Genomic DNA, 22,934 nt, shown 5'->3' on the forward strand with positions numbered 1-22,934 from the left:
GGGCCGAAGTGGCCTAATTTTGAGACTTAGAAAATTTTTCTAAGTTTTGGGCCGAAGGGCCTGTTTGGACCGAAGGGTCTTATGTGACCGAAGGTCTTGTTTGGACCGAAGGGTCTAAGGGCCGAAGTGGCCTAATTTTGAGACTTAGAAAATTTTTCTAAGTTTTGGGCCGAAGGGCCTGTTTGGACCGAAGGGTCTTATGTGACCGAAGGTCTTGTTTGGACCGAAGGGTCTAAGGGCCGAAGTGGCCTAATTTTGAGACTTAGAAAATTTTTCTAAGTTTTGGGCCGAAGGGCCTGTTTGGACCGAAGGGTCTTATGTGACCGAAGGTCTTGTTTGGACCGAAGGGTCTAAGGGCCGAAGTGGCCTAATTTTGAGACTTAGAAAATTTTTCTAAGTTTTGGGCCGAAGGACCTGTTTGGACCGAAGGGTCTTATTTTGGGATGAAGAGATTATGCAACAACTTCTGAACTGTTGTTTTATTAAGCTGATTAACAAGTAACAACTTATTGAAAAATTTTTGTTCAACTAAACAAAATATCTGCGTAAATTATCAGCATTCCAAGGACGCATCTTCTTCCCAGGGTTTTCTGGGTCTTCAATCCTGTAGGTTCCTTCCTTGAATGCTTCAATTACTTTGAAAGGTCCATCCCACGTCTCCCCTAATTTTCCGGGGTGTTGTCCTGCGGCCTCCTTCTTTCTTAAGACAAGGTCCCCTGGGTTGAACTTTCTTTCTTTGACCCTTCGGTTGTAATACCGGGCCGTCCTCTGCTTGTACGCAGCAGTTCTGATTCGAGCCTCTTCTCTAACTTCCTCCACCAAGTCTAAATTATTCAGAAGTGCTTCATTATTCTCTTGGATATTGAAGTTAATGATCCTTGTAGATGGGATTCCAATTTCTACAGGTATCACGGCTTCGGAGCCAAATGCTAGGGAGAAGGGTGTTTCTCCAGTAGAAGTCCGTGCTGTTGTTCGGTAGGACCATAGCACACTCGGTAGTTCTTCCACCCATCTTCCTTTGGCACTATCCAGTCTGGTTTTCAAACCTTGGAGGATCACTCGGTTTGTCACTTCGGCTTGCCCATTAGCTTGTGGGTGACTGACCGAAGTGACTCTGAGATCAACCCCCAATTCTTCACATAACTTCTTCATCTTTCCTCCAACAAATTGTCTACCGTTATCAACAATAAGGGCTCTTGGTATCCCATATCTACAGACAATGGTTCTCCAGATGAAGTCTATTACCTTATTCTCAGAAATAGTGGCAAGTGGCTCCACTTCTACCCACTTAGTGAAGTAGTCCACGGCTACTATAAGATATGTCCTTTGACCCGATGCTGGTGGGAATGGTCCAAGAAGGTCCATACCCCACTGAGCAAATGGACAGGGACTCTGAATGGGCACCATCTGACTAGGAGGAAGGTGGGGTACGTGGGAATGCCTTTGACACTTATCACACTTTTGAACAAGCTTTTTGGCGTCTGACACCATTGTAGGCCAGTAGTATCCACAACGTAGCACCTGATAACTTAATGTTCTTCCCCCTATGTGACTTCCACAAATTCCTTCATGCACTTCCCTTAGGGCATAATCGGCCTCTCTGGGCGCCAAACATCGCAGGTATGGAAGTGTGAAGGATCTTCTGTATAATTCTCCATCAATCAGAGTATATCTTGCTGCCCTTTTCCGGAGACTCCTTGCTTCATTCCTGTCTTCAGGAAGTTTCCCTTCAAGCAGGAATTCTCTGATTGGGTCCTTCCAACTTGGTTCAGCTTCAACCGGAGCAACTTCTAGTTCAGCCGAAATACTTGGTTGAGGAAGTACTTCAATTCTGACCGAAGTAGGTCCTTTGGCTGAACAGGCTGAAGCTAATCGAGCAAGGACATCTGCTTTTGCATTTTCCTCCCTAGGTATTCGATTGATCTCTACCTTGGGAATCTTGGCCAGTAATTTCTTAACCGCAGCTAAGTACTTCACCATATTTGAGCCTCTCGCCTCATAGTCTCCCTTCATTTGTTCAGTTACTAGCTGAGAGTCACTGTTGATCAACAAATACTTAACTTCAAGTTCGGCAGCAAGTCTCAATCCAGCTAGTACTGCTTCATATTCTGCTTCATTATTTGACGCTTTGAAGTGAAAATGAAGTGCATGTTCAATACATATGCCCCCCGGACCGAAGAGGAGTACTCCAGCTCCGCTACCCTCTTGATTAGAAGAACCATCAACGAAAAGGTTCCATTTTGGGTAGTCCTCTTCGGTCGGTGTTATCATGGTTGGTCGAAAACATTCTACAACAAAATCGGCTAAGGCTTGAGCCTTAATCGCCTGTCTTGGCTTGTATTGAATGTCAAACTCACTCAGCTCAATGGACCACTTTATCAATCTGCCTGATGTATCCGGCTTCTGAAGTATGTTCTTCAATGGTTGATCAGTCAGAACTACCACAGTATGAGCTTGAAAGTAAGGCCTTAATTTTCGAGCAGCAGTGACCAAGGCTAAAGCAAACTTCTCTGCTTCAGTATAACGAGTCTCAGCATCTATTAAGACCTTACTGACATAATATACTGGCTTCTGTATTTTATCTTCTTCCCGGATAAGGACTGCACTTACTGCTTGATATGTCGTAGCAAGGTACAAGTACAATACCTCTCCATTTTTTGGACATGTTAGTAGAGGAGGATGTCCGAGGTATTCCTTTAAACCCTCAAATGCCTTCTGACACTCTTCAGTCCATTGAAATTCCTTGGCCTTTTTTAAGGCCTGGAAGAAGGGTCTACACTTATCACCCGACCTAGCAAGGAATCTCCCAAGTGCCGCTGCTCTTCCCGTTAATCTCTGAACCTCTTTCGGAGACTTCGGAGGTTCCATCTGAAGAATGGCTCCAACCTTCTCTGGGTTTGCTTCGATTCCTCTACTAGTGACAAGGAAGCCCAAGAATTTTCCTGAGCTTACTCCAAAAGCGCATTTGTCTGGGTTCAACTTCATTTGAAACTTATCTAAAGTGTTAAACACTTTTTGAAGATCTGAAGGATGATCTTCCGCCCTTCTACTCTTCACGACCATATCATCTACATATGCTTCTACTGATTTTCCTATCTGATCAGCAAAGACATGGTTTATCAACCTTTGATAAGTGGCACCAGCATTCTTAAGTCCGAAGGGCATAACCTTATAGCAATATGTCCCTTCTGGAGTTATGAATGAGGTGCTCTCCTCATCTCTTGGGTTCATCTTGATCTGGTGGTACCCCGAATAAGCATCCAAGAAGCTAAGGAGTTCGTGGCCTGAAGTTGCATCCACTAATTGATCAATCTTAGGAAGAGGATAGCAGTCCTTAGGACAAGCTTTGTTTAGATCCGTGAAGTCAACGCACATACGCCACTTTCCATTTGCCTTCTTTACCATGACCACATTGGCCAACCAATTTGGATACCGCACCTCTCGGATGAAACCAGCTTCAAGTAACTTCCCCACTTCTTCCTTGATAGCAGCTTGTCTCTCTAGGGCGAAGTTACGCTTTTTCTGTTTGACCGGTTTAGTCCCCGGTATGATGCTCAAACTGTGGGAGATGACTTCCCTACTAATTCCTGGCATCTCATGCGCACTCCATGCGAAGTTCTTTATGTTAGAGAGGAGGAGCTTGGTTACCTCCTCAGCTAACTTATTATTTAACAGAGACCCTAGAAATAACTTCTTTTCAGTTCCTTTCTCCACAGTTATTGGAAGAAGTGCTTCAACCGGTGTTGGCTTCAGTATCTTCTCTTCTTCCCGAACATCTAAGCTTCCAACTGATATGGAGGTCTTCTTCTTGTCCTTCAAGTCCGTATAGTACATCATTCGAGCTAACTTCTGATCCCCACTCACTTCTCCTACCCCATTAGAAGTTGGAAACTTCATTTTGAGGTGGTAAGTAGAGACCACCGCCCGAACCTTGTGCAGCAATGGTCTGCCAATGATGGCATTGTAGGGGGATTGAACATCTACTACAAGAAGATCGATCATATGCATAACCGTCCTTGGATAGGTTCCCAGAGTAACAGGTAGGGATATGACTCCCTTGGGAACTATGGATTCCCCTGCGAACCCATATAAAGGAACCGAAAAGTTCTTCAATTTTTCTTCTGAGATCTTCATCTCTTTGAAGGCGTGATAGAACAAGATATCTGCTGCACTTCCATTATCCACCAGAACCTTTTTCACTGTGAAATTTGCGATGACTGCTTCTATCACTAGGGCATCATCATGTGGATCCTGGATACCTTCAGCATCTTTTTCTGAGAAAATAATTTTTTCTTCATCCCTTCTCGGCTTCTTTCTTTCCTTACTTACTTCATTTATTCGAGCATAAGCCCTTCTAGCGGAGGAGCTCTCTCCTCCTGCGGCCAGACCTCCTACAATAACTCCGATTGTCCCAGCAGTCCCCCTTTGGTGACGAGGAGACCTATCCCTTCTTCTTTGTCTCCTTCGGTCGTTATCCCTATCATCACCATCGGTTCTTCTTCTCTTTTCTTCTCTATCTGAAGTGAACTGCTTCAGGTAGCCTCGCCTTATGAGGCCTTCAATCTCATCCTTGAGATGCCTACATTCTTCAGTGTCATGACCATGATCCCTATGGAACAGGCAATACTTATTTGAAGTACGCTTTTCTGCCGGGGCCCTCATTTTCTTAGGCCACTTCAGTATATCCCTGTTACTTATTTCAAGAAGGATATTATGCAATGAATTATTAAGAGGAGTATAGGAACTATACCGAGGGACTGGACCCTGGTCAGTCTTCCTACTAGATTGATCATCCTTCTTTTTGTCATTCTTTCCTTCTACTCTTCCTTGCTTCTTGCTTGGAGGGGGTAAGTCTTTCTCCGTCTTTCCCAGGGCGCTCGAGCCTTTTTTGGCAGGGGCCGAGGAAGAAGAGAACTGAGAAATTTTCATCATGTCCTCTGACTGCATGAACTTATCTCCCCTAGCGTAGAGTTCTCCCATAGTCTTCGGGCGTTTTTTTCGTTAATGAGCGTACATACGCTTCATCCCTTACTGTCCTTACCAGGGCCGAAATAGCTACTTCTACCTGGACATGTGGGATTTCCAAGCATGCTCTATTGAACCTTGCAAGAAATGATCGAAGTGATTCTCCATGCTCATGGTCAAGATTCATCAGATCCAAACTTGTCTTTGCCGTCCTTCGTGCGGCGGAGAAGTGAAGCGCAAGTTTCTCGGACAAGTCTCCAAAACTAGTCACACTGTGTCTCGGTAATCGATTGAACCAAGTTCTTGCTGGTCCAAAAAGGGTTGATGGGAATATCTTACACATTATCAGGGCATTTGCCCCCCGACACTCCATCATTGATTTGAAACCCTGGATATGATCACAGGGGTCAGTTAACCCTTCATACTTCTCCAGCTTTGGAACAATAAGGTGACGCGGCATTTCAGCTTCAAGTATTTCAGGAGCTAAAGGGGTCAACGTACTGTCCCACACTCCCTCCATTGGGGACACTCCTTGTAGTGCTGCAATCTTCTTGTTCATCTCATCTAGGTGTCGACCGACATCTTCATTGTAGGTAGTTCCCCTTCTAGTACTTTCTCCAATGGTACCATCGGGATTCACCCTTCGGCTTGGTTCTCTAGACCTACCTGAGTGTGAACTTCGCACCTCCTCATTGTGCGGGATTTCTTGGTTCACTTGTGTCTGTTGGTTCATGATTAGTTCAGTCAACATTTGCACCTGCTGGGAAAGTTGTTGGAATTGTTCCTGAGTGCAAGGTACTTGGGACGGTCCAGCGTCCTGGTTATGCTGGTTGGTTCGGTCAGCAACATCCCCCTGGTGTTCTACCTCCTCATGATGGGGGTGTTCACCCTGCCCCCGGTCGGGAGCATTAGGGTCATTAACTCGACGGCTTGTTTCTGAAGTAGAAGCGACATTCTTTCTCAATCTGACCATTGTGAGTTTCTTTAGGGAAGTGTACTTCTTTCCCACAGACGGCGCCAAACTGATGATGTCTAAAACAGGTCTACCCTATCAGACAAATCAGCCAAGTCAGACTGAGCTGGAATAACTAATTTCTCCTTCGCTGGTACGTGATCTCTTCCTTCCTTCCTGCACAAGAAGCGAACGTAAGCTTCGGTAGGGCCCCGAGGGTGTACTCGGGGGGACCTCTCCGACGCTCAAGTCAGTACAGTACTAAACTTGGGAGGATGGCTCGTTGCTTCGAGCGTTGCCTCTTGCTCAGTAAGTATTTTAGAGTGCAGGAGTTAGATCCCTTACCTGAGGGCAGAGGTTCCCCTTTTATATGAGTTTGAAGTGTTTGAGTTGTAGTAGGAGTCAGACTCTCTCTCATTGGTTTTCTAGAGGGTTTCTCGGATGATAAATTCCATCCGTATCCCTTTCCAAAGGGGAGTAAGACTCTGTCTAGAATTGGCGTCCTATGAGGACTCTTTATCAGTTGGACTTCGTGCGTACATGCTTCTGTAGTACGGTTATCGAAGTGTGGTCTTCGGTCTGATAGTGCAGAAGTATACACTTCGGTCGAGTACCGAAGTGTACCCTTCGGTACGTCACCCGTATTGTCCTCACCGGAACTTATTCTGCCACGTGGCCTTCTCCCATTAGTGGGGGTATTTTGGGAATATCACACTCAAATAAATTTCTCACATTCTCAATGACAATTTTAGCACAACACAAAAAAGGTGGTAGAATTATTATTATTATTATTATCATCATCTCGTCACATATTCGCTTGAGTGGTAGTAGTTAATACTTAATACCATTTTCTATTCATGGAAGCTTCTCTGAAGTTCGAATGATTGAAGTCTTTGAAAATGGAGGTACCATATCACCATCACCTCCAAGTCCCACCCACCCACCACGCCAGAGACTATTTTGTATATGTATGAACGACTATAAACTTATGGAGTGGACGCGGCCGTGTTATGCGACCAAACCATTTCTAAACACACAAGGGCCCAGTGGGCCAGTCACGATCTTAACAAGCCCAATCGAATAGCGAACCCATGGTTACTTTATTATTATTATTATTATAGGAGAAGGGGATGACGAGACTCGAATTCGAGAATTTTATGAGATACCACACACATAAACACACACATAAATGTCGTCCAACCTACTGGTGGGAACCCATGGTTACTGTTTAAATAAAATATCAATGAATGCATTGAAGAGGTGGAGCAGCGGTTAGTTAGATTAATGTGAATTAGTGGCCAAGCAAGCTGCTTAATTTATGGTACTGGTGCTTATCTAACAACTAACCAGCTCACAAATCACATTCACTCATAAATTCCTCGTACTAGACACACTCCAAAGTCCAACCCATATCCGATAGGGTTCAAATTTAGGGATGGACCATGTCTATGCATGCTATTGCTACATATCGATGTGAATCGTTGGCTCACTTTGATTTTATATGGACCGCAAAATATAGCTTCGACCTTGCTAGAATGGACTGTTTACTTTAACGATTTATTCGGACTTAAAAAGATCAAGTACATCTGAATTGGACTCAAATGAACAATACTTAAATTGTGATGACATGAAAAATTGGACCGGCTCCTCAACTGCTCGGTCCTACTGACGTATCAGGTGATCAAGTTTGCGATCAAGATGCAACTGTTATGTTCTTGAATTGGAAAAAGAGTGAGCTTTGGGCTATTCGAGGTGTGCCTCAGGGGGACGTTCCCACACTCAAGTCAGCTTGGTAATTAAGTGGTAAGGCTCTGTTGAGATTGCTCGAAGCTTTAAGCTCTCTTTTTAGTTAGTAGACAAGTGAAATTGTGAGAGACATTTACCTGGGTGGAGATCCCCTTTTATATGAATGTGATTTATTGCGCTTGATTGTGGGTGAGATATCCGGGGGCAGGGGCATAGCCAGGACATAATATGAGGAGGAGGCCAAGGGTGGACATAGGATTTTATGGCAGGGTGAACAAAGTAAAGTGGGGGGTTTCGGCCGGATTTTTTTTAGGTTATCTATTAGTTATACCTTCGAATGTACGAAAAATAACATTAAAAATCAAAGGTTTAAAAAAATAACACTAAAAATAAGTAATAATTGTCACATATCTTCTTATTTCAATAATTTGAGCATGATTTTTTACAAAAGGAGTATAGATTGAAAATTCAGAGGGTCTTTCTATAATTTATTATATATTCAGGCTTATTTAAAATCTTTTGATATAAGAGGCTTTGCCTCTATCCCGGGGTGAATCCCCTATTGGTTCCCTTCATGTTGGGTAATAAGCTCTTCTCAATACCTAAAGTGTTTTGATCACCTAGGGTTTTTGAATTTATGTCTATTAGGCTATATTGGCAAGTCTAGCCGAGGTGACATCTTGGTATGCCGAGATGTTTCCCAACCCAATTAGCTTCTCTTCCATTAGTGGTCTAACATGTGTCAACATCTCATTAGAGGGGTAATTTTAACATCTCGTCCTATGATCGATGCACCAAAAATTTTAAAAATGATAAATACGTAGTACTATTTAACATTGCGAATCTAACGATATATATTTGATCGGTCATGACAAGTCTACAACATCGTATATAAAATCAAAAACATTTGATTAGACATAATAGTGTTAGCTAATAAAAGAGTGAAAAGGAAACCTGAATGAGAATAACATTTACTTAATTTTGAATTGATTGAGAATCTTGATTATGGTTAATTACGATTTGACAAGTTCCCTCACTTATGGAATATTCCTAAGAAGCAGTCAACACAATGATAGTTATGATCATTTATTCATTGCATTCAAATTCATGGCATGAACAGTGAACTTTAGCATAAAAAAAAATTAATTCTTTCTTTCTTTCTTTTTGGAGCCAAAGAACACAAATACAATAGCTGAAAAGGATACACTTCTGAATAACATAAATAATAATAATAATATCACATGGTGACCCGGATTCGAATCCCCTTTTCCCCGTTTAAAAAAAGCAAGTTCCATACTTGCTTTTCCGATCCGAGTTATTGCACTAATTAAACTGTATAATATTTATTCATTCACCATCTAAACAAATTGGCACAAAATATAATCAATTTTGGAGAGGGATTCATTCAACTGGACTTATATCTGCATTAGTTCTTCAAAAGTTTTCATTGCAGAAGCTGGAAGACCCAGAAGAACATTTATGTTCTTCCTTTCTTTGCCATGGGAGAGGAACAGAATCACTTCCTTCTCAGGCAATGCCACAGGCCCTGAAAACACTGCTTCTCCCCATCCGAAATCTGTCGTGTGGAACGATAGCCTAGACCATGTAGTAATCAGAAGAGTAGCAGCTAAAGAAGGCCTAGCTCTAGTCGTCTCAAAATAGTCAATCGCGGATCTCATATAACTGTCTGTAACCATATGAACTGCTTGTTGAACCAGCCCAACTGCATAGGACATGGGGTTCTCCAGCAACTCACCAGCAGTGCATAGCGAATTTGTTAACACAATTCCATTGCCAGAGTAACCTTCAGGAAGTGGTGGCACGAATTTAGACCGTCCATCGACTGCAAAGAGTAGCTTAGTCTGTTGATCAGGCCTCATTCTCAACGCCTTGCATCGAGCGCTCCAGACAAACGCGGAGAGGGCCTCAAATTTAGTGCACTTTGTTAGAACTCCATCTTCCATTGCTTTTTCCTTGAGTTGTTCAAGCTTCTCTGGCTCAAAACAGAAGGAACTATATCGCATTTCCTCTTCATAAAGTTTTTTGGTTTCAGATATGTCCTCTATCTCAGCAAATTCATGGTGGGGGAATTCGATCTGTGGGGGGTTTCGGGGTTTGAGTATGCTCCTGTCAAGAAATGGAGGAACTTTTAGCTGCAAGCCCCTTGCAGTTTCACTCCACGAATTTACAAAATCCATAGCAGAAATACCATCAAACAAACAATGGTTCATTCCCAGCCCCAGAACAAATCCTCCACAGTTGAACCTAGTCACCTGGAATACAAGATATTAAGCTACTAAACTGCTCGTAAAAAGATGATATCAGTCATCGATAGCCTTCTACGATGATCAAAACTTGCTATCGATTAACTTGAAACAAGAACGTATATATAAATTCTACGATTTTTTCCAAAGTTGATCATGAACCTCCTTTAGAGTCTGATTGCAAAATATAGTAAAAGCAAATATAACTGATATGGATATTTTAACTTCCTATCTATGCAGCCTCCTCCCTGTGTAAAGGAAAAGACTATATTACTGATAACCAAAAAATTGTGATTTCACATACCTGGGCCACCAGAGGAGGTATCTGAAGTATGTTCTGTGCACCAGGAATGTCATAAACCAACTTTCCAAGAGTGACAGGATCCGGTTTCGTTGTGTCTCCGATCGCGTCAATGTCACAATCTGCTTCGGCCTCCACAAAGACAGCACCCTCACCAGTGCAATCCATTATCAGCTTTCCTTCTGAGCTAATTGTGAGCCGGCCTGCAGCCGGGTAGTAGTGTACAAGAACTCTTGCCAAGGCATCCTTGATAACGTCCACAGCTTCCTCATTTCCTTTTGTATCTGATTTGAAGCAGTAAATGGTTTGAACAACCACCGCGATGTTCTGGTCTAGATTTGACAGAAAATACAGACCCTTCTGTGTCTCCTCAACTGGAGGAACCAGCGTTGGTTCGAATTGCTTTACGCTAAGTTCAAACTTCTTATCTCCCACCTCTTCCATTGGATTACAATTCCGAAGAACCAAACCTGAATCATAAGATTTTCAAAGAGAATATAAGAATGCTTGGTTTTTCTTTCATCAGAAGAATAACAAGCTCTAAAGCACAAAGGAGTCGAAAGTTGAAACATACCTGCAAGTGAAGCCGTGGAGTGTTGATATCTTGGAGGAGAGGCAATGAAATGGAAATCTGTACACTCCTTTGGGAAAGGATAGATTTATATAGAAAGATTTTGGACATGAAACTGGTAAATTAGCTGTTTTGGTTTAACAAAATCTTACGACATGATAAAGACAGGTGGGGTGATTCCTGTTTGAAAGAGTTCATACGTAAGAACCAAATAAAAGGAGAAAATCTCTTTGTTTATTTTGGAATCTTGCCTTTTAACATTGATCTTTTCTGCATATTTAGATAAAGCTTGGACATATGGGTTGAGGTAGGCTACTGGCCAAGGAACCAATACATAACCAGTCAGCAATCCTGGCGTGAGAGAGAGGAGACTGTGGGGGTTAGGTTGGTAGGGTTGGCGTCCAAAATTTGGTTACTTGATCAACTTTTCTATTAAACTATTCTAGAAAGAAAACCAATCAATCAAAACCTAATCAAACATATTTGCAACTCTGTTTACTTTCACAGAGAAAATCATTATCCCAGGTTTAGTTTTGCCAAGCAAAATCTACGATGGACCCATTAAGTGATCAGGAATAAAGGTCTAATCACAAAGGCCAACCATGGGAATACAAACAAACCCCTGGGACACTTTATTTGCTCGTCAGATGAATGACTGCCATGACAAGAAAGAGTTCATAATACATGGTTAATAAGCCTTTGTTACAACTTCTCAATCAAACCTATAGTGAGCAATACGACGATCATTATGATATACACTGCGTGTATTATTCACTCACTTGTTCCACACGAATTCCATGCCAACCAAAACTGGCAAACCAGTGTTCTGAAGTCCAGTCTGGGTGTCAAAGACCCGGACGGGTTAAGAACGAAACAGAGTAACAGAAAACCCAGAACCTGGGGACTTTACCGGGTCAGTCTCAGGTTGGGTTTTAATCGCCTGTAAAAGACCAACAATAAGGACAATCAGCTTCTAATATATTACAAACTAGAACCTTCAGAAAAACCACATCAGTTCAAGTCATAGCTCTGAATAGTCAATACTCATTCTACTGGATTCCAGAGCAAAGCTTTCACTGAAAAGAGCGGAAGGGGGAAGACCGAAGAGAGGGAAATTCAGAGAACCGCAATTCAAAGAAAACATTCAGCGCAAACGAGGGGCGATCACTCTCAACACCTGGAGGAAAATAAAGTTATTTCTAATTTTATTGCTTGCTCTAAACATCCTCTAGTAACCAAACCATGTATAACACGGGAAGGTTCAATCATTAAACAAATACATCTGAATGATTATTTCAATAGCATACAAAAGCATTAGAGTTGAGGGAAAAAAAGAAGTTAAACCTACCCATAAATATGTTACAAACAATCCCACTTAAGAATTTCCATTTAAAAGAAAAGCCGCAAGATCGAAACTGTAACACTTGCGTAACATTCACAGAAACTCCCCATGAAACCAGTCCAGAAGGATGACACTTCATAAATACCTCATGTTCAGGGAGGCTCATTTATGCATTCACTTGAATGAACTAAGCATCATCACCCCCACCCTCATTATTTTCTGAGTCACTGCCACTCTCAGCATTATCATCTTCCTCTCCTTCATCTTCTTCCTCTGACATGTTATTTATTACGTCTGTGATGATATCTTTCACCTCTGCTTTTCTATGGATTAAGTCAACACCAAAATGCGTACCTAAGGAAGCAAAAATATCATAATACGTGGAAATTAACTGAAAGTACCATAAAATCTCCCATCATTAGTAAAAACATTCCATACCTAGTTGCCTGAGAATATCAGATAAAGTTGCCTGTGACAAAACAATATAGATATTCCATAAGTAATATATACAATAAAAAAAAAGTCAAAACGATTCACTGTGTTGAATGCTGGTTCGGAGGTAATGCTTACAATATTGAAGTCCACCACCTTCAGAATTTCTACAACCACTGCATGCATCTGTTCCCTGCTGGGTTCCTTAGACGTCTTGTTAACTTTTTCTTTACCTACTCCACCATAAATCCAAAAACAAACAAAATAACTGCCTTAAACAGAAAACATTGTGATGCATGGTTACAGCTTAGCAACCAAATATATAAAGGCATATCTTAAAAAGTCAGTAAAACTCCCAAACAGTAAAATAAATTTACCATTAAGCAAACAACTATAACCAGGTGACTACCAGCCACAGAACTTACTAACACCAATAATCATTTTTTTTCCTTCAGAATTGGAAAGGAATCATGCAGCACTAAGCTCTTTCCTATTTGTTATGGTGATGAATAAACTCACACGACAAATTCAATGTGAGATACCTTGGTGCATGTTTGCAGATGATATAGTTCTAGTGGATAAGAAAATATTGGGAAAAAACTCAAAATGCGAGATATGGAGGCAAAGGCCTTAGAGTCTAAAGGATTTAAATTAAGTAAAACAAAATACATAAAATCTAAGTTTAGCAAGAGTAGACACGGGAACAAACAAACAATCAAATTAGATGAGAGAGAAGTAACAAAATGTAAAGTTTTTAAATATCTTGGCTAGATTTTCCAAGATGATAGAGACAATAGTGAAGATGTAGTTAATAGGATGAAAAACGGATGGATGAAGCGGAATCTGGAGTTTTATTCGACCGAATGATTCTAGACAACATATCTCAAATATGCATATAATAGAAATGTGAATAGTTCAATGGATGTGTGGTTACACGAGGAAAAATACGATAAGAAATGAAACTATTATATCTAACGCAGGAGTAGCACCAATTGGATATAAGTTGTGAGAAAACTGTTTAAGATGGTATGGGCATGTTCAACATAGCAATAGCGATATGACAGTAAAGAGAGAATAGAAAATGAAGAGGAAGACCTAAAAAGACATGAAATCTAACTTTAAAAGACAACAAATAACAAAGCAACAAAAAGCCATACGCCTTGATCCTTGATAGAAACCTTCGTCAGTGGCTTACCTGATTGTTTCTTCCCAGTATTCTTGCTCTTGGTGGTAACACTTTGGTCCTTTGCGTTCTCCCTTTCACCTTTGGGTTTCTTAGACGCAGATCCCTTTGATTTAGAAAGGGAACCAGAAGTCCTTTCAGTATCACCTTTTTTTGAAGATGAACTAGAAGCTTTTTTGGAAGATTTCTTTGAACCTTCTGCAGGTGTTACAGGGGAACTCTTCTCCGGTACAGCATTATCCATGCTTTTAGCAGAACCCTCCTTCACATTCTTCGAGTTCTTTTTACTTGACATCTGCTCCTCTGATTCCCCATCATCTTCCTCAGACTTGGTCTCCTCATGATCACCCTGTTCTGGTACTGTAGTGTCGTCATTTTCATCCTCAGAACCATCTTCAGCATCTTTGTCATCGTCTTCCTCAACTTCGGATGAAGGCCTTTGTTTTTCTCCAACCTCAGATGTTTTCCTTTGCTTCTGGAGAAGCAGATGGTCACAAATAAATGAGTAATTGGTATCAATAAATGTAACAGCAGCAAACAAGTCGTGCAAAGGAGCAAGATTACTTCAAACAAAACATCACACTTAAAATCAGACAATAATGATGTTAGCATGAAGACTTAGAAAGTAATATCACTCACCACTATCACAATTGCCTGCAAAAAATACTAAAAATAAAAACAGAACAAAGTATTCATTTTAAACTGAGTCACATAGTCACATACAACAGAAAATCAGGCACCATGTCTCCATTCTCAATATTTAAGGTTTAGACACAATGGCAGAAACAAGTAGCAACAACAAATAGACTTAAAGTCAACTGGGAATCATGAGAAGAAAAGGAGACATATTGAATAAGGACAGTGCATCCTCCAAGGAAAGAAAATCAGTCAAGTCAGGGAAAGCCAAAACTGAAAATCTGTAAATGTCGCCAGGAGAAAGTTCAAAATAGAAAGTGATGAAAGAAAACCAAGAGATGAGGTAAAGAACTATAATTAATAGCCCTTCATGATAAAGTGTGGAAGGTGGAAGAGACTGACAAGAGGATGCCACTTAGAAAACCTAAACTTTGTCTATCCTTTTCCCAGATCAGAGACAACATAACCTAAACATAGATATGGAATGGTCAAAAGTTATAGTTGGAAAGAAAGGCAAAGACAGAAGCAGGAAATTTTTTATCAAAGGGAGTATTCAAGATGTTTCTGTTGGAAAGAAACCTTGAGCGGAACTGAGAAACCAAAAAAAAAATGTAAGAAAAATGGCTAGTGGCAAATCACCACAGATAAATGTATTCCAAACACAAGAAGTACCTTAGCCTTCCATGCATTTAAAAATGACCTAAAAACATCACTGAGATCATAGAGTAAAATTTGATGTCAGAACCCAAACTTCTACTTAGACGGCAAAGGATAGATCAGTAAAATATAGTTAATTCAATTTGGGACATCATCAATGATGTTGCATAATGGTTTGAAGATTGATGCAGACAAATCAGAGAATAAATTCCCTACATTAATAATAAATTAGTTAAACTGGTAAACTAGTCAATCAAAATACACCTTCTCCAGTAAGGATCTGATAGTAACTAAATCGAGCACATGAGATGTTCAAATTCCCAACTCCAAGCCACCTACTAATCAACTAAATGCTCACATTAATGAACATCAACATCCTATAGATACCATCATACCATACTACTAGCTAAGATCATACATGCAAAAATTTAATTTGACAACCATTACAACTGAAAATCCCACAGATAGACCGCCAAGTGAGCAAATATTGTGTGCTTAACCATCCATGCTATAAATCATTTCCAGAACCATGTAAAGGTTCTAATGTCAGAATACTCATTGGAGAACAAACCTTGGCTGATGTATCTGATGCTGCTGCACGGCTTGCACTTTTGCTGCTTGTGGCCTTCTTACGCTTCTTACCTTTCTGAAATCAAAGTAAAAAACAAGTTCTCAGAACCCTCATTCCAATAGCTGAATAAATCTTATACCAGAAGTAAGCAAAACCAATAAAAAGACAAAACCTGCTCCTTATCAGCAAGTAAAATGTCAGTTGTCATGTGAGGTGCTTCCAAAAATTCCAATAACTTAGCAGATAGTTCTTCCTGAAACATAGCTCGACAAAGCAAAATGTAAGGAAAGTCCCAAAGCTGGCCAAAAGAAAAGAATAGAAAAACTGGTTACAACAACCTTTTTCGCATTGGACTTATTTATTGGAATATTAAGAACATCACAGAAATCCATCAATTTTTCTTTCACACATTTGTCAAGCTTTTCCCTCACTTTTGCTTTCTGTTTTTCCTGCCAAAGAGAGAGATTTCCAGTCACATAATGACAGGAAAAAAAATCCACTTACCACCTCATGCATGGATATTCAGGGAATTTTTCATGCATAAATCAATAAAAGATATGAAAGCAAATCTAAATATGTTAGATAAATACCTCATCCAAAACCCATACATAGCCTGAAAACTGGCCTATGTTCCTCTTCAAAACCTGCGCCTGCATAAGAACAACAATATCAGCAGGTTCAAAAAAAAAAGATGGGAAGAGTAACAAAAAGGCAATTTTACACGACCAGATTGATAAAATTTGTCAATCACCTTTGCTTTCTTTCCAAAGAGTATTGTGTGAAGTATTTGCAGATTGTCATCAGGTTTTCTCTTTGACAGTTTAAAGGCCACTGAAACAGTTTACAATTTCAGACAATAAATTGATAACACTGCCATAAAGACGAAATTGAATATTATAAGTAGATAACATCCATTGTCAAAACTATCTGCAAGACAGCAACCCTGCAATTTTCTACCACATCTTACATACAAAAAAAGTTCCAAATGCTAAAATGCCTTACAAAACTATATAACTGGCAAATAAGAACCATAATTTTACAAAACAAATCATTCTGATGTAAGTAACTTTCCCCAGACATAAAAGACAATAAAATAAAACAGCACAACGTTTGTTAGTTTTTGAGAAGGGAAGCAGATCTGAGCACACATCGTGAACCTATATGCTTAACCAAGTATACAGTGGAACCTACACTCTTAACATTAATACGTAACCACACAAACAGCATGAAGCTAACACCGGACAATTGCACCAGAGCCAAGCCATTATCAACAGGAAACTAAAGTGGTTTGCCATCCATCTGACGCACTCAATTTTGCTCTTCAAATGTTTCAAATGCAAACAGTTTGAGAATTAACATAATTTTCACTAGTACAAACGACATACCATTTGGAATGTCTTTGAGCAGTGTGCCACGTCCCTGCCACCGCGAAAGCAAATCCAATGAGAAACCATCAACAATCTCACTCCTTTATACATTCACCATCAGTCAAAAACTAGCAAAAACACATCTTTCAGGGCCATACCTTCTCGATCGATAGTCCTTTGCTGGATGAAGATCTCGCCAGAGAAGGCGCCGAGTACCTCTCAACTGTCTTCCTTTCCCTCGTCGGCCTCTCGCTAGCTGGCGTTGTAGGCTCCTTTTTCTCCCCTGATTCGTGATCTAGTTTCTGTTTTTTCTCCGCGCTAACATCCTTACCTCCACTAGAGTCACTCTTTGAGCTCTTCTTTCGTCCCCTCTTTGGTTTCTCGCTTTTTTCAGCTTCCTCCTCCTTCGATTCCTCAACTTTACGTTCGACGCTTTTTTCCTCTTCAGTCTCCTCCTTAGTGTCCCCAGAGACCTCTTTCAAGGGAACATCGCGACTTTCTTGCTCAATCACTTCCTTCTCTGGTGCTTCTTTATTGTCTTCTTCTCCTTTCGGCTCCTCTCTCTCTTCCACCGGAGCCTCTTCCTCCGGCTTCGGATCTTCTAGGGTTTCGCTCGCCATGGCAGTGAAAATCAAAGAAGAAATGAAAAATATCAAGAGCCCTAGAGAGATCGAGGATACTGAAGTCAAATTGACTTCGTGTTTGCCAAAGAAGGTAATGAATTAGCGATTTAGGGATTTGAATTGAGTATGGTTTTAGGGAAGAAGGAAAAAATTGGGGTTAGGGCGGGCTCAATAGGAGGGGTTTGGGGTTCAAAATTTTCATGCCAAAATTTCGAGAGCGGGCTTTTTAGGTCATATCTTTTTCTAGGCTCTCCCGGCAAAACTGAAATAAAGGACAAAATAAATGGACTCATCACTTCTCTTAGCTTCCACCTTGCCTCGGCTCCACCTTAGAGGTGTAAACGGTAGAAGGTTATGAATTTATGATAGTTTTTTTTTTCTCGATTTTTTAACATGAATTTAATTGTTTAATAGAGGGTTATCGGTGGTTAGTTCGTTTATTGATTAGTTCTAACACTAAGTATTTTTTTTTGAGAAAATAACTGACTAATCGATTCGATTTCTATTATTTTTTTAATACCCTACTCGACCTCATGTCGGACCAATCACAACTCGTGCCTTAGGCCTTACACCTAGTATACTGAGTACCTATGACCCACTTTGAAACTCACACTCGTTTTATCTTGGGATGCAAATGCCGTATTACTAGATATTACAGCTACACTTGCATACATTGAGAATATCTCAAGACTTGCACCCATTCCATCTCTGGAGATGAGTCCTTTTTCTATCATATCCTACTTTTCCAACTAATCATGATAATCTAACACACGACTCCAACAAATCACCTTTCCACACAATACGCCTTCACACGATCTGACGTCATTCTCTTTTACTTCACATAAACTACAGATAGCTTATATTTTTTCTGGAATAGGTAAATTCATTACTCTTGTTATCATTAACCTCAATGAAACAAATTTGTTCAACGCTGTCACATGGGACCTTCGATCCCCAAACACTGTCCTCTGCCGAGCTTTTAGCCACAATCAAACTCATACGCGTGCATTCATATGCATAATGCATATCCTTGTCGTTCGATCTTACTTACTTGACCATTGGAGTTTCTTTGACCGACACTCCCCCAATGTTTTACTTACTTGACCATTGGAGTTTCTTTGACCGACACTCCCCCAATGTCAAGAGATTTTCGATCATCTTTGCTCACGTATCTCGTAGGCTGTAGTTGGATGGCCACTCTTGTACTCGTATGCCCGTGTTCTTTTCTTTCAAGTTCATTGATCTGTATCGCAATGAGCAGTTTGCTATACTATTAGGATACGATACTTCTGAAAGCGATGTCCACAACTTTTCTGTAATATATTCCCATGACAGTAAAGGAAGTATTTATTCAATTGTTTCATACTATCCCTCCATAAATATACATCTGCATGATCTTTTGTTGTACAATTGCACCCTACTAGGAAAAGAATGTGTAGACACATTGCATGGCAAAACTTTTGCCAAATTCAAAAGATAAAGTAGCATGAAACTAGAAATCTAGTTAGAAGACAAGCAAGAACATAGCACAATGCCCTAACGAATAACCATAACAAGAGGTTAATGATCTAAATATTATCTTTGCAAATCAAAGTTCATCAAAGGAGAAATAAAACAGAGTCCATTTCTTATCTCTAGACAGAACCAACACTGGTCCTCCCAGATGGATGCTTCATATTTCTTTATCGCACCTGTTTTCAATATTACAATGGATCAATTTTATACCTCCTTGTTGAGACGCCTTCCCTCACTGCCCCCCAGGTGAATATTCAAGTGCTCGAATCTCTGAAAGAAAATATATTATTAGCACAACATATATTGTCAAAAGTTCGGGTGTATATAATCTACGTACATTAAACAACAAACATCCTCACCTTTATGCTCTTTATCCAGCTCCTCCAGCTCCCTCATTCTCACATAACGTTTAGTCAATACCTGTTCTGCACTGAGATTAGGGTCCAGCAGCAACAATTCCTTTTCAGCTTTTGCTAGCTCTTTTGTGATTTTAATACTTTTCTGCAAAGAGTCGAGCCTTGCATTTTTCATAGCAAGGAAAGCCAGTTCCTCAGCTGTTAGTTTCAATGAATCAAAACGGCTCTCCGAGCTGTGTCGCCCTGCCGAAATAGTAGCATTCAATTGCTCACTTGCGGCTGAATAAGATTCAGAAACACCTGAACCAGTTCGACGGCATTTCTCCTTTGTTGATTTTCTGCCTAATGGGCGCTGGACAAGTGGGTTGGGATGTAAGCTGGGTGGAGGAGTGTTTTCAGCATGATTGTATGGGGTACCAGAGGTTGGAGTGTCCGTTGTAGGTATGTCTATATCAGGATTGGGGCAGGAGTCGTCAAAGCTATCAATTCCTGGACTAGATGAGCCAGAAATTGTGAATGATGGCATTCTGAATGGTGGATTTGGGCTCCTTGCTCGGCTGGTGCCAGCTCTGCCTCCTTTACTTGCATCTCTGGCCTCCTTCTCATCTGTAGATATTTGCCACTTTGCGCAACAGTGTAGTACTTCCCAACAATGGATAAATTTAAAATCCCGCCCATGGTCTTTCTTGAACACAACAAAACATGTTCCCCACTGCAAAAAAGTGTTATACAACACATCGAATATCATATGAACAGCTTAGTATTAACGTTGATAATGCAAACCAATAGAAAGACAGAATTAACCTCATCATTTGGGATGGTTCCGCTAGCCCTGTTTCTGTGCACCCTCCGCACAATAGCCCTCCACTTTGAGACATCTCCTTGAATTACCGACCATCTATTTTCACAGGCTCGCTGAACACGTTCTGTCCCCGGAACTCGCTCCTTGAATTCATGCCAAATGCTCAACCAAAAAGCATCTTGAGCTTGGCCAATCCTCACAATTGGATCCTCTGAAACTCTTATCCAGGATTCGCATAGTGCAACATCTTCTTTTACTTTCCAATTAGGTGCTTTTCTATTTATCCCTTGTGTAGAGTGTCTTGAATTCTGAGTTGAAGGGGGTTGATATTTAGAATTTGAGGGAAGCTGGGATGAAGGGGGTTGGGAGTTAGTGAATGAGTCGAAAACAGATTCGGGATTGGCTATACCAGCAGATGAGAGAATAGGGGTGGGAGGCTGTTGGGCGAGTAGATGCTGCTGAAAAAATGTTGCAAATGCTGCTGCTTGAGCAGCTTGCATTGAGGATGGGGTGAATGGCATCTCGGCTGGCCATTGGAAAGGGTAAGGGGTAGGAGACTGTTCACTGGCAGAAGGAGGGGGGTCCATTATTGCTGTTTATAGGCAAGGCAATATTAAACAAAAGTTTCAGCAGGAAACACACCATTGCATCACAACCAAGCTAAATATATATAAGCATACCAATACAACTTAAATTGAAAGATACCGAAAAACCCCAAATTAACACACCCACCAATAAATAAATAAAAATGGCATCCCACAAACTCCTGATATTAATTAACAAAAGAATAAAACTTTACCCAAGAATACAAAAAAGGACGTGTGCATGTAATAAGATACAATATTAACGAAGGAGAGAACAAAATAGAACCAGTTCAAATATAGAACCAGTTCAACTAAAAAGAATTAAACTTTACCCAATTCGATTATATGTTTTTAGAGAAATAAAAGCCCTAAATAGAACCAGTTCGACTAAAAAAACAAAGATCGAACTAATCAATCCGACTACAAACCAAGTCCACATCATCAATTCGACTGAAGAACAAAATGTATAGCTTCCCACAACATGAATACCAAAAACCCACAGCAAAGTTCCATTCTTGCAGTTTCAGATCTACTTAATGACAAAGAATATGGACATAATCAGACCAAGGGATTGTTGTTATACCTTCTCATGGTGATGATGAGGAGTTACTGTTCTGGTGAGAAGGTTTGAGTGGTGCCTCCTTGGTGTAGCCTGAAGAGGGAAGGAGAGAAAGAAGAAGAAAAGAAAACAAGAGGAAGAGGAAAAAGAAACCGAATGCGCGTAGTGGGGTGGAGAGATAAAAAGTGAGAGAGGAGTTTTGTAAGAGCATCCACAGTGGTGCTAACATCAAGCACTTAAAACACAACTTTTTGGAGAAATGTAGTGCTAGATCACTACAATTGGGCACAAGTGTGCCCACTGTGGATGATCTAAGGTGTCAAGCTTTGTGTGGGTCCAAAATTTTCTCTCAAGTGGCTCTTGAGATAAGTGTCCAATAAATTTAACTCTAATATCAAGAGTTGATTTTTATCCATTGTGGGCATCAAGCACTTGAAACAACAAAACTGTATAAGTATATAAGTAATCACACAAACAGCATGAAGCTAAATCTTTAGACAAGCAATGGCAAGCATAATGAAACCTGGCGCAAAGGCAATTAAGTATACTATTCAGGAAAACTACAAGAAGCAGCGCAAAGACCTTGCCAACACAGGACAATTGCACCAGAGCCAAACAATATCAACAGGAAACTAAAGTGGTTTGCTATCCACCATTCCACCTTCCACACTCAATTTTGCTCGCAAACAGTTTGAGAATTAACATAATTTTCACTACTACAAACATACATACCATTTGGAATACCATTGAGCAGTGTGCCACGTCCCTGCCACCGTGAAAGTAAATCCAATGAGAAACCATCGACTATCTCACTCCAATATACACACACCATCAGTTAAAAACTAACAATAATTCATTTTTCAGGGCCATACATTCTCGAGCGATAATCCCCTGCTGGATGAAGATCTCGCCAGAGAAGGCGCCGAGTACCTCTCAACTGTCTTCCTTTCCTTTGTCGGCCTCTCGCTAGCTGGCGTAGTAGGCTCCTTTTTATCCCCTGATTCGTGATCTAGTTTCTCTTTTTTCTTTGCGCTAACATCCTTACCTCCACTAGAGTCACTCTTTAAGCTCTTCTTTCGTCCCCTCTTTGGTTTCTCGCTATTTTTAGGCTCCTCTTCCTTCGATTCCTCGACGCTTTTTTTCTCTTCAGTCTCCTCCTTAGTCTCCCCAGATAACTCTTTCTCGGGAACATCTCGACTTTCTTGCTCAATCACTTCTTTCTCTGGTGCTTCTTCATTATCTTCTTCTCCGTTCGGCTCCAGCTTCAGATCTTCTAGGATTTCGCTCGCCATGGCAGTGAAAATGAAAGAAGAAATGAAAAAGATCAAGAACCCTAGAGAGATCGCTGATGCTGAAGTAAAATTGATTTCGCGTTTGCCAAAGAAAGGTAATGAATTAGCGATTTAGGGATTTGAATCGGGGGAAATTTTACTATTTTAGGGAAGTAAGGAAAATTGGGGTTAGGCCGGGCTGAATAGGTCTAGAGGGGTTTGGGGTTCAAAATTTTC

At 40.6% G+C, this 22,934-nt stretch overlaps 3 protein-coding genes across 4 annotated transcripts; all 3 read right to left on the reverse strand.

Annotated features, from left to right (window-relative positions):
- Window positions 1-8,771: 8,771 nt before the first annotated feature.
- On the reverse strand, window positions 8,772-11,057 carry LOC120004394 (omega-hydroxypalmitate O-feruloyl transferase-like). Its single transcript, XM_038853739.1, has 3 exons — window positions 10,803-11,057; window positions 10,232-10,698; window positions 8,772-9,936 (listed from the first exon to the last, which is right to left on the reverse strand). The coding sequence occupies exons 2-3, from the start codon at window positions 10,670-10,672 to the stop codon at window positions 9,079-9,081; spliced, it is 1,299 nt and encodes a 432-aa protein (XP_038709667.1). The 5' UTR covers window positions 10,673-10,698; window positions 10,803-11,057; the 3' UTR covers window positions 8,772-9,078.
- A 920-nt stretch (window positions 11,058-11,977) lies between these two features.
- LOC120004393 (protein DEK-like) lies at window positions 11,978-17,880 on the reverse strand. 2 transcript variants are annotated; one of them, XM_038853737.1, is made up of 11 exons: window positions 17,146-17,880; window positions 17,006-17,039; window positions 16,372-16,451; window positions 16,211-16,270; window positions 15,959-16,072; window positions 15,793-15,873; window positions 15,621-15,695; window positions 13,769-14,231; window positions 12,712-12,806; window positions 12,580-12,610; window positions 11,978-12,495 (listed from the first exon to the last, which is right to left on the reverse strand). In XM_038853737.1, exons 1-11 carry the CDS (start codon window positions 17,605-17,607, stop codon window positions 12,329-12,331), a joined length of 1,662 nt encoding a protein of 553 aa, XP_038709665.1. In that variant the 5' UTR covers window positions 17,608-17,880; the 3' UTR covers window positions 11,978-12,328. The 2 variants fall into 2 exon arrangements, with proteins under 2 accessions (XP_038709665.1, XP_038709666.1); XM_038853738.1 differs by having other exon boundaries at window positions 15,959-16,069; window positions 17,146-17,879.
- Window positions 17,881-18,939: 1,059 nt separating this feature from the next.
- On the reverse strand, window positions 18,940-22,885 carry LOC120004392. Its single transcript, XM_038853736.1, has 5 exons — window positions 22,299-22,885; window positions 22,159-22,192; window positions 20,286-20,875; window positions 19,485-20,193; window positions 18,940-19,395 (listed from the first exon to the last, which is right to left on the reverse strand). The coding sequence occupies exons 1-5, from the start codon at window positions 22,716-22,718 to the stop codon at window positions 19,358-19,360; spliced, it is 1,791 nt and encodes a 596-aa protein (XP_038709664.1). The 5' UTR covers window positions 22,719-22,885; the 3' UTR covers window positions 18,940-19,357.
- Between the last annotated feature and the right edge of the window lie 49 nt (window positions 22,886-22,934).

The sequence above is a fragment of the Tripterygium wilfordii genome, chromosome 8 (genome assembly GCF_013401445.1).
Source record: "Tripterygium wilfordii isolate XIE 37 chromosome 8, ASM1340144v1, whole genome shotgun sequence".
Taxonomy (NCBI): Eukaryota; Viridiplantae; Streptophyta; class Magnoliopsida; order Celastrales; family Celastraceae; genus Tripterygium; species Tripterygium wilfordii.

What these genes read in the sequence shown, in the direction of transcription:
- LOC120004394 (XM_038853739.1), bottom strand. Translation starts at nt 10,672, where the DNA reads ATGGAAGAGGTGGGAGATAAGAAGTTTGAACTTAGCGTAAAGCAATTC. An exon ending in TACCTCCTCTGGTGGCCCAG is followed by an intron (nt 9,937 to 10,231) that starts GTATGTGAAATC and finishes CTTGTATTCCAG; the next exon opens with GTGACTAGGTTCAACTGTGG.
- LOC120004393 (XM_038853737.1), bottom strand. Translation starts at nt 17,607, where the DNA reads ATGGCGAGCGAAACCCTAGAAGATCCGAAGCCGGAGGAAGAGGCTCCG. An exon ending in TCTTTGGAAAGAAAGCAAAG is followed by an intron (nt 16,271 to 16,371) that starts GTGATTGACAAA and finishes GTTCTTATGCAG; the next exon opens with GCGCAGGTTTTGAAGAGGAA. An exon ending in ATAAGTCCAATGCGAAAAAG is followed by an intron (nt 15,874 to 15,958) that starts GTTGTTGTAACC and finishes GCTATGTTTCAG; the next exon opens with GAAGAACTATCTGCTAAGTT.
- LOC120004392 (XM_038853736.1), bottom strand. Translation starts at nt 22,718, where the DNA reads ATGGCGAGCGAAATCCTAGAAGATCTGAAGCTGGAGCCGAACGGAGAA. An exon ending in GGGGATTATCGCTCGAGAAT is followed by an intron (nt 22,193 to 22,298) that starts GTATGGCCCTGA and finishes TCACGGTGGCAG; the next exon opens with GGACGTGGCACACTGCTCAA. An exon ending in GCTCAATGGTATTCCAAATG is followed by an intron (nt 20,876 to 22,158) that starts GTATGTATGTTT and finishes GCCTATAAACAG; the next exon opens with CAATAATGGACCCCCCTCCT.